We start from the raw sequence: 11136 nt of genomic DNA, 5'->3' as shown, positions 1-11136 counted from the left end.
TTACTCAATATAGGTCATAAAATCTCATTAACAAGCTGTAATACAGTATCTTACTGAGATAATTTAGGACCAAAACCCTTAAAACAAGTAAAACACTAACATAAAATCTGCTTAGTGAGAATAATTATCTTATCAGACAGAAAATGAGCAAATATCACCCTTATTTGAGATATTTAATCTTACTTAGATTTAGTTTTTGCAGTGCACGACTGTTGTCTCATATTTGTTAAGAATGCTCTTCTTAGTGGAGGTCGTGATCTCAAAAAAGTAGGAGACCGAAAACACAGGAAAAAAAACACCCAAAAACTAAAAAAAGAATAGCTTGGCCTAACAGATGTCGGATCATAACATTACTTAGAGTGCATCCGGAAAGTATTCACAGCGCTTCACTTTTTCCACATTTTATGTTATAGCCTTATTCCAAAATTTTCAAAATTTTATAGACAATACCCCATCATGACAATGTTAAAAGGTTGGGGGACCCGTAACACCATTGATGTTACTATAGTTATTATTAAATTGGAAACAAATAAGTTATTTTAAGAAATGTTGTCTAATACCCCTCAGTAATAGTCAGGTAACACAAAAACGTTTATTTACATGATTTTGCTGAGGTTAATTTTACCGTTTTTAAAAATGCTGATTTAGGGGCACAGTATATTGTCAGAAAAAGGCCCGGAGGCCTAACACTAAAATATTAAAATCAATATTTTAAAGAATAAGCAAATGTAACTAGGTAACCAAGAGATAAGACAAAATTTGGTGGTTTGTTTTTCGTGTATTTTGCAGCTGATTTAAGACATGGGTCAAAACCGACCCTTTAAACATGAAAGGTGTTAACAAAAAGTTAATACAGGAGGAAGGTTGTTTCCCGTGCAGGATTCTCCCGCCCTCCTCAGCCAGCTGGAACAACACCCCCAAGAAGAAGAAGAAGAAGCCCATTCCTCCTTCAAGTAGAGACATGAAATAGTCCAAACGTAACAATTAAATGCACAAATAATGTCGGAGTCTCCCAACTTTTCAGAAATAGTTTCTCAGATTTTACAAGAGGCGCCAACAGTTAGCAGGAATCTCGGGGAGAACCAAAACAACCTGCTGAAAGTTGCAGATTACTGCGAAAACAACTACCTGCAGGTGAGGAATGATCATTTTACTCATCTGAAATACGATGGACACTTCTTTAGGTACATCTGCATGGTCCATTTACACTGCTGGATTGAAAGATGAAAGACTTGTATTTATTTTTTACGGATAATTGTGCTTGGTATGCACTGGTTACCAAGCTATATGTACTTTAGACAGTGTTGGGTTAGTTACTGAAAACTAGTTACAGTTACTAGTTACTTAATTAAAAAAATAACTCAGTTACTAACTCAGTTACTTACACCAAAAAGTAATGCGTTATTGTGAAAAGTAACTATTTAGTTATTTTTTTCTTCTTTTTTTTTAAAGCTCCCATTAATGCTCTTTTAGCCTTCATTACAGTACTGTTGTTGCACTGGAGAATAATACATTCTGTTGATCAACTTGACATGCATTTGCATCACTGAACTCTGCTGAGCAATGTGGTCTACATACAACACACAAAGACAAAGATATGTTTCAAAGGGCCAAATTGTTTCAGGCCAGAACAAATTGACAAAACTATTTGAAATAGCTGCAACATAACATACATAAGTAACAAACAGCATAATAACAACATAGCTGTAAAGCAAGGAAGGCACACACTACATACACAAAGCCTAACCAGGCGTTCTTTTCTCAAGGAATTCTGAAATAAAATCATGTCTGAAGCCCAGAACACTCTACACATTTCCCCAGTTTTAGTTTAGAGAAAAGGAAAGATTGGCCTGGCCCACTAGCATCCCTCTTTATGTTTGTGAACTTTATAGTCTATACATTTAGAGTGATGTGATAATCAAACACTCTTGAAGTCTAGAATGAAAGAGTATATAAGAGAATTGACAGAGTGTGTGTACCTTCAGTGCTGAATGATGAGCAGAGGCAGAGTTGATCCTTAAGTGGTGGTGGTGGAGGGAAAGTGGCATCGGAGTCTGTGTCTCTCTTTACTAGCTTCGTCCAAGCATGTTGCTTTTGTAGGTGTTTCAGCAGATTCGAATTGCTGTTTTGGGCAGTAGGTGCGATCTTTGATCTAAGACACAACTTACATTTAACTAAAATGTTCTTGTCTTTGTGCTCAACAAAAGAAAAGTAGTCAGAATATCTACATATTCGACAAACTCGACGCAGCTCCGCCATGATCAGACACGCCCCCCCCCCCCCCCCACCCACCCACACAGAGCGTGTGTCTCTCTTCTCTGGCTTGTGACACAAGAACATTCAGAAGAACGACACTGCAGCGCTCCAATAAAACACACTCAGATCTTCTGTTTCTAGCCGATACTACATAAAAAATAACGTAAAATAACGCAGTAACGCATCACGTAGTAACGGTAACTGAGTTACTGAATATAAAAAATAACGTGTTAGATTACTAGTTACCGCCGAAACTACTTTGTAACGCGTTAGTCCCAACACTGACTGTATACCACTAGAAACCACAAAACAATTTCAAACCATTTAAGAAATACTACAATACATATAAATGTTCATGCATATTGTGGTTTAATCTTTCATATTGTTGTATATAAGTTTTTTTTATATATTCTGTATGATTTAATTACAAAACAAATGAATAATATAATTTAATTGCATGCTCTACTTTATGTTCCTGTATTCAACTTTTAATTTCTATTTTTAAACTTATATTTAGATGTATTAGCAATAACTGACTTTATGTACTAACATAACTCTTTTGTTTAGAAATCTTTGAGGATCTTTGATCCTGAGCTGCCACCTTATTGTGGTAGAGGGGTTTGAGTGTCCCAATGATCCATGGAGCTATGTTGTCTGGGGGTTTCTATGCCCCCTGGTAGGGTCTCCTGAGACAAACAGGTCCTAGGTGAGTGACCAGAGAAAGACCAGCTCAAAGATCTCTATGAAAAAACACAGCCCGAAGAGGAAACGTGGGGTCCTCCCCCCAACGGGCTCCCCACTCTCAGGAGGGGCATAGAGGTCGGGTACAATGTGGGCTGGGTGACTGTAGCCAAAGACAGGGCCCTTGGCGGTCCGATCCTTGGCTACAGAAGCTAGCTCTTACGACGTGGAACTTCACCTCGTCAGGGGGGTAAGGAGCCTGAGCTGGTGCGCAAAGTGGAGAAGTTCCGGCCCGTTCTTAACGACTCCCGGAGTGCTTTGAAGCGATTCTGAACCACCATTCGCCGCCTCAGGAGGGGAAAGCAGTGCACTGTCAACACTATGTATGGTGGGATGGTGTGCTGCTGTCTATGACTCAGGATCTTATGTTCTGGTGGAGGGAATACTTCAAAGACCTCCTTAATCCCACCAACACGTCTTCTATGATGAAACAGTGCCTGGGGAATATGTGATGGATTCTCCTATTTCTGGGCCTGAGTTTGCCGAGGTAGTTAAAAAGCTCCTCGGTGGCAGGCCCCAGAGTTCCTAAAGGTTCTGAATACTGTGGAGCTGTCTTGGTTGACAAAACTCTGCAACATTGAATGAATATCCGGGCGGTGCCTCTGTATTGGCAGACCGGGGTGGTGGTTCCTCTTTAAGAAAAGAAACCACAGAGTGTGTTCCGACACTTGTGGGATCACACTCCTCTGCCTTCCTGGTAAGGGTATTCAGGTGTACTGAAGAGGAGGCTACGCTGGATCGTCAAACCTCAGATTCAGGAGGAGCAGCGTGGTTTTCGTCCTAGGTCGTGGAACTGTGGACTAGGTTTTTACTCTCGGCAGGGTCCTTGAGGTTGCATGGGAGTTTTCCCAACCAGTCTACATGTTTTTTGTGGACTTGGAGAAGGCATATTCGATCTTGTCCCTCGGGAAATCCTGTGTGGAGTGCTCAGAGAGTATGGGGTATCGGACTGCCTGATTGTGGCGGTCCGTATGATCGGTGTAAGAGCTTGGTCTGCATTGCCGGCTGTAAATCAGACCTGTTTCCAGTGAGGTTTGGACTGCGCCAGCGCAGCCCTTTTGTCATTGATTCTGTCATAACTTTTATGGACAGAATTTCTAGGGGCAGTCAGGTTGTTGAGGGGATCCGGATTGGTGGCTGCAGGATTGGGTCTCTGCTTTTTGCAAATGATGTGGTGATGCTGGCTTCATCTGTCCAGGATCTTCAGCTCTCACTGGATCGGTTTGCACTTCTAAGTCGCTGTTCCTCCACGTCGAGAGGCGCCACATGAAGTAATTCGGGCATCTGGTCAGGATGCCCCCCTAGGGTACATTCTACCAATAGGACCAGTAGGAGGCCACGGGGAAGACCCAAGGCACAGGACTGTCTCTCCCAGCTGGCCTGAGAATGCCTTGGGATCCCTTGGGAGCTGGACAAAGTGGCTGGGGAGAGGAAAGTCTGGGCTTCTCTGCTTAGGCTGCTGCCCCTGTGACCCGACCTCGGATAAGCAGAAGAAGATCGATGGATGATGTATTGTATTTCAAATTTAGAAGAAGTAAACACGTGTTAGTAATTGCTATGTTGTGAAAAAACAGGAGGATTAATTAAGCTTTGCTTCTTCCTACTCTTTTTCAGGCATGTCGTAAAGAGAACTGATAAATATTTGATGTATCATATTGAAACTGTATACATGGTCGAAATAAACTTCAACAAATGTTTACCTAAAAATATTTTTTAAATATATACTAATGTGTGTGTGGTATGTATGTACGTATGTATATATATATATATATATATATATATAGATATATATATATATATATATATATATATATATATATATATATATATATATATATATAATTATATATATATGTGTATATATATATATATATATATATATATTATATATATATATATATATATATATATATATATATATATATATATGTATATATATATATATATATATATATATATATATACCTGTGTGTGTGTGTGTGTGTGTGTGTGTGTGTGTGTGTGTGTGTGTGTGTGTGTGTGTGTGTGTGTGTGTGTGTGTGTGTGTGTGTGTGTGTGTGTGTGTGTGTGTGTGTGTGTGTGTGTGTGTGTGTGTGTGTGTGTGTGTGTGTGTGTGTGTATATAGATATACACTACCGTTCAAAAGTTTGGGGTCACCCAAACAATTTTGTGGAATAGCCTTCATTTCTAAGAACAAGAATAGACTGTCGAGTTTCAGATGAAAGTTCTCTTTTTCTGGCCATTTTGAGCGTTTAATTGACCCCACAAATGTGATGCTCCAGAAACTCAATCTGCTCAAAGGAAGGTCAGTTTTGTAGTTTCTGTAATGAGCTAAAATGTTTTCAGATGTGTGAACATGATTGCACAAGGGTTTTCTAATCATCAATTAGCCTTCTGAGCCAATGAGCAAACACATTGTACCATTAGAACACTGGAGTGATAGTTTCTGGAAATGGGCCTCTATACACCTATGTAGATATCGCACCAAAAACCAGACATTTGCAGCTAAAATAGTCATTTACCACATTAGCAATGTATAGAGTGTATTTCTTTAAAGTTAAGACTAGTTTAAAGTTATCTTCATTGAAAAGTACAGTGCTTTTCCTTCAAAAATAAGGACATTTCAATATGACCCCAAACTTTTGAACGGTAGTATATATATATATATATATATATATATATATATATATATTATATATATATATATATATATATATATATATATATATATATATATATATATATATATATACAGTATATATACATACACATATATACTATATTGTAAGATTTATTTTCTTACAGAAATACATATGTTTAAGATAATTAAGCAAATAGTTATGATTTATTTAAAAACAAATGATAGTTTCTCTATTTAGAAAATGTAATTTTTGTATACATTTTTAGGTAATTAGATATTTATTTATTCATTTTTAGGGAAATAAACTTGGAATGCAAAATGGGTTGAAACATTTTTCTAGGCATATTATATACTGTATTTATTTTCTAATATATATTGTTCGTGTTTTTATGCATATTATTTTTTACTTGGTGTGGAGCACAAAAAATATGCAATTAAAATACTATATCCTTTATAATAATTATGTTTTGATCAATCAAAATACAGCATAAAATATACATCCTTCATAATGATTTGTTTTGTTATAAGTACAAAATTTCCTAAAATGCAAGAAAGGAAACTCATCTTAACTCAAACATACCAAAGGGAAAGGAACTCTCTTTCTCTTTATATTTTTTTAGGCAGATGATCCAAGCAAGGTAGTGGAGGAGTCCAAGGCTTTAACCATTCAGGCGTTGGCGAGTGTAACTTACCAGATCAACAATGTTGCAACTTTACTGCTCAGACTGCTGGACTCTCAGACCATGCGGCTCAGCAACATGGAGTCTTCAGTCAACCTGCTGTCACTGGTCAGTTAACACACACACACACACACACACACACACACACACACACACACACACACACACACACACACACACACACATTGTACATCCATTGTCCATGCTGTCATGTAACCCAGGCTGCAGCCATCCACTATGAGAAGGTGGCCAGAAGAGAGATCAGCACTTTCACCATCTCCCAAAACAAGATCCGCTCCAAACTTGTGGCCCCGCCTCCTTCAGGCAAGGAAGCAGAGAGAATATACTCCAGGGTACCAATATCATACTCCATCTTGGACTCCACTGGACATTGTTTCCAGGTAAATCTGACAACAAACATTTCCTAATAACCATCCTAATTTGAGCTGTAAGTGATGATGTCATCCTGTGTCCACTCAACCCCCCCACAGGTCACCAGGGAGACACCCACTAAGGTGCCAGGGACCACCAGGGACAGCACACTGAGCATTGCAGATGTTCCCTCGTACGTCAATATACTGTATATAATAACGGTGATACTGTGGTCGCAATGATAAAATATAAATGAACCTGAACGCAACAGATTAACCAGGGACTTAGTGTAGGGGTGTCCAAATTGCATTTTTGGCACACAGCTTGTTTTTTATTGTCCCTGTGCTTATTATAGAAAACTAAGTAATTATTTAACAATTCAAATAAATAAAAGAATGACATTTTTCACCTATACCACAAAGCTAAAATGTTTGTTCTTCTGAAAGCATTGCATGTTTTGACTTATCTTGAACTGGCTTTATTATTCTTAATGTACAAAATGTCTGGACACCCCTACTACATATGCTGTGTGATCATCATCATTTTAATACATAGACTCTTGTCTTTAAATATTTGTTTGAACTTATTCTAGGTATGTTACAACTTTTTTCTTTTTCTTATTACATTCATTTGTGTTATAAGTATTAATAGTAGTAGTAGATGTTGTATTAGGGTCATGTAAAAAGAAAAAAGTACAATTACGAGCAGTTTGATCTATTTGATTAGAACCATTTCATTGCAAAATGACTTGAAAAACATTATCTTTTATAATATTATTTTGACTGTTATTATTTTTTGTACTATTATTATAGTATGTTTGGCTTTATTCTGTAATATTTGTAGGTTGACATTTTTCCACAAAAGAGAGAAAGAAAAAAAGGATTCCAGGAGGTGCTACTGTAGCACAAAGTCCAGCGTCTAATCACATAGTTGACATATTTGCATGCAAATAATATAAGCTACTAATGTTGTCATTTTAGTCCATGTACCAACATTTATTTCATGATATATTCATATTTATGACATTTGTTATGTGTGTGTGTGTGTGTGTGTGTGTGTGTGTGTGTGTGTGTGTGTGTGTGTGTGTGTGTGTGTGTGTGTGTGTGTGTGCGTGTGTGTGTGCGTGTGTGTGTGCGTGCGTGTGTGTGTGTGTGTGTGTGTGTGTGTGTGTGTGTGTGTGTGTGTGTGTGTAGGTCCAATCAAGGCATCGCTGTACCGCTACCATCAGTTCCTGCTCATTCTAACACCCACAATAACCTTCCTCCTCCTCATCATCATCAGCAAAACTCATTGGACCTCAGTATGTCTCCTCCTCCTCCTCCTCCTCCTCCCCCACCTCTCACTTCCTGCATGGACGCCAGCCTGCCAACACCACCTTCTTTAACCTCACCAACATGTCTGCCCCCACCACCACCACCACCACCACCACCAAACAACCTCCTTTCTCCTCCTCCTGTAGCAGGGGGTACGCATCTCTTGCCTCCACCTCCACCCACTGGCACCTCCAACATTGTGCCTCCCCCACCAAACATCTTTTCACCTCCCGCAGTAGCAGATGCTTCTCTCCCACCTCCCCCTGTAACAGGAGGTCCTCCTCCTCCTCCTCCACTTCCTGCATCTCTTACTTCCTGCATGGACGCCAGCCTGCCAACACCACCTTCTTTAACCTCACCAACATGTCTGCCACCACCACCAAACAACCTCCTTTCTCCTCCTCCACCTCCACCCACTGGCACCTCCAACATTGTGCCTCCCCCACCAAACATCTTTTCACCTCCTCCAGGAGCAGATGCTTCTCTCCCACCTCCCCCTGTAACAGGTACTCCTCCTCCTCCTCCACTTCCTGCATCTCTTACTTCCTGCATGGACGCCAGCCTGCCAACACCACCTTCTTTAACCTCACCAACATGTCTGCCACCACCACCACCCCCACCACCAAACAACCTCCTTTCTCCTCCTCCTGTAGCAGGGGGTACGCATCTCTTGCCTCCACCTCCTCCACCTCCACCCACTGGCACCTTCAACATTGTGCCTCCCCCACCAAACATCTTTTCACCTCCTCCAGGAGCAGATGCTTCTCTCCCACCTCCCCCTCTAACAGGTACTCCTCCTCCTCCTCCCCCCACTTCCTGTATGGACACCAGCCTGCCATCACCACCATCCTTGACCTCACCGACATCTCTGCCACCACCACCTCCTCCTCCTCCACCAAACATATTTTCTCAGCCTCCTGTAGCAGGAGCTCCTCCTTTACCGCATCCTCCACCTCCACCTCCACCTCCACCCACTGGCATCTCCAACATGTTGCCAGCTCTTCCCCCTCCACCCATACATTAACAAACCCATTTCCTATGAAAGCAGCTGAAATGCAACACTACTGTGTTGCAGTATATATGATACAGTATATATAATACAGTATATATAATACAGTATATATGATACAGTGTATATGATACAGTATATATGTTACAGTATATATGATACAGTATATATAATACAGTATATATGATACAGTATATATGTTACAGTATATATAATACAGTATATATGATACAGTATATATGTTACAGTATATATAATACAGTATATATGATACAGTATATATAATACAGTATATATGATACAGTATATATAATACAGTATATATGTTACAGTATATATAATACGGTATATATAATACAGTGTATATGATACAGTATATATGTTACAGTATATATGATACAGTATATATGATACAGTATATATGATACAGTATATATAATACAGTATATATGATACAGTATATATAATACAGTATATATGTTACAGTATATATAATACGGTATATATAATACAGTGTATATGATACAGTATATATGATACAGTATATATGTTACAGTATATATGATACAGTATATATGATACAGTATATATAATACAGTATATATGATACAGTATATATAATACAGTGTATATGATACAGTATATATAATACAGTATATATAATACAGTATATATGATACAGTATATATAATACAGTATATATGATACATTATATATGTTACAGTATATATAATACAGTATATATAATAGTGTATATATAATACAGTATAGAGGTGAGTGCCATTCAATACTGTATGTTCATGATCACCTTCACAGTACTCCCAGATGACAACTACTTCTATAGCAGAATATTTTTGTCTAAGCTCTTGTTGGGCCTCGCACCTCCAACATGTTTTAACAGCACTCAAAACATTCCTAGGAAACAAGCTCCAACACACTTTCTTCTTTCTCTTCCTAATTGGCTTTCTATAGAATGTGCTAGAACTTCCAAAAACAAAAGACTGCGACCTTCGATCCAATGGCAGCGGCATTATTGTATGATATGAATATGATGAGAATATGCCCCCGCATGGAGCACTCTGATAGCGTCAGTGAGCTTGTAAAATGAATTTAACGAGGGTTTCACCTGCAGGGCAAGTTGGCACACAGGAGGAGGAGGAGGGAGGAGTCAAGTTGTCACTGCATCAAACTGTTTATACAACTACAACTAGCACATACTATATAGCGTACAGTATGTTAGTCATTTTATATCCTAGTCACTACCGTTGTGTCCTTGGGCAAGGCACTTCACCCACGTTGCTTGCAGTGCATGAGTGTGCGTGGCAGGACTCCTTCACAGTGAAATTATCATTGGTTAAATTTTTGTTTAAATACATATTGTAATTCATTACAATTGTTGAATTGCTTCTATAGGCTGTAGTCATTTTAATGTAATAATTAGCATAAGTAATAAAAAAAGTAATCTGTAATAAATATTTGCTGTTAAGAAATATTGTAGAATAACATTTAAAACAGTTAACGGCCCTTTTTTAAAATTATAATAATAATTTCACACAGAAGTCGCTCCTGAGTATAAGTCGCACCCCCGGCCAAACTATGAAAAAAAAACTGTGACTTATAGACGGAAAAATACGGTAGTTAAATAAAAATGGGAAAGCAATCAAGGTTTAAATTTACTTTTTTTCTAATGAGTGAATTTTAGAACCCTGCAGCAACCTAATTTTGTTCTTCTTCTCGAGCAGATATTTTTAAAGTTTTTCTTCTATCTACTGTACATCCGTAAAGTATTCACAGCGCTTCACTTTGTTCTCATGTTATGTTGCAGCCTTGTTCCAAAATGTAATATTAATTGTTTGTCCTCAAAATTCTACACACAATACCTCATAATGACAGGGTGAAGTTGTTTTTTTTCTTGGAGAAAAAAAAAGAAAAAAAGCACATTTATTTAAAAAAAACAAATATCACATGTACATAAGTATTGAGAGGCTTAGATCAATACGTTGTTGATGCACCTTTGGCAGCAATTACAGCCTCAAATATTTGAATGCGATGCCACAAGCTTGACACACCTCATTTTGGCCTCTTTGCAGCACCTCTCAACCTTCATCAGGTTGGATGGAAAGT

General features: G+C 38.4%; 1 protein-coding gene across 1 annotated transcript; it reads left to right on the top strand.

Moving 5' to 3' along the window:
• Positions 1-826: 826 nt before the first annotated feature.
• Positions 827-9080, top strand: abi3b (ABI family, member 3b). Its single transcript, XM_062056903.1, has 7 exons — positions 827-953; positions 1025-1134; positions 6259-6426; positions 6540-6719; positions 6810-6883; positions 7884-7990; positions 8150-9080. The coding sequence occupies exons 1-7, from the start codon at positions 827-829 to the stop codon at positions 9025-9027; spliced, it is 1644 nt and encodes a 547-aa protein (XP_061912887.1). The 3' UTR covers positions 9028-9080.
• Positions 9081-11136: the final 2056 nt, after the last annotated feature.

This window comes from Entelurus aequoreus, linkage group LG08, assembly GCF_033978785.1.
Source record: "Entelurus aequoreus isolate RoL-2023_Sb linkage group LG08, RoL_Eaeq_v1.1, whole genome shotgun sequence".
NCBI lineage: Eukaryota > Metazoa > Chordata > Actinopteri > Syngnathiformes > Syngnathidae > Entelurus > Entelurus aequoreus.
Note: the sequence above shows the minus strand (reverse complement) of the source record. Positions and strands in the feature narration are given on the sequence as shown.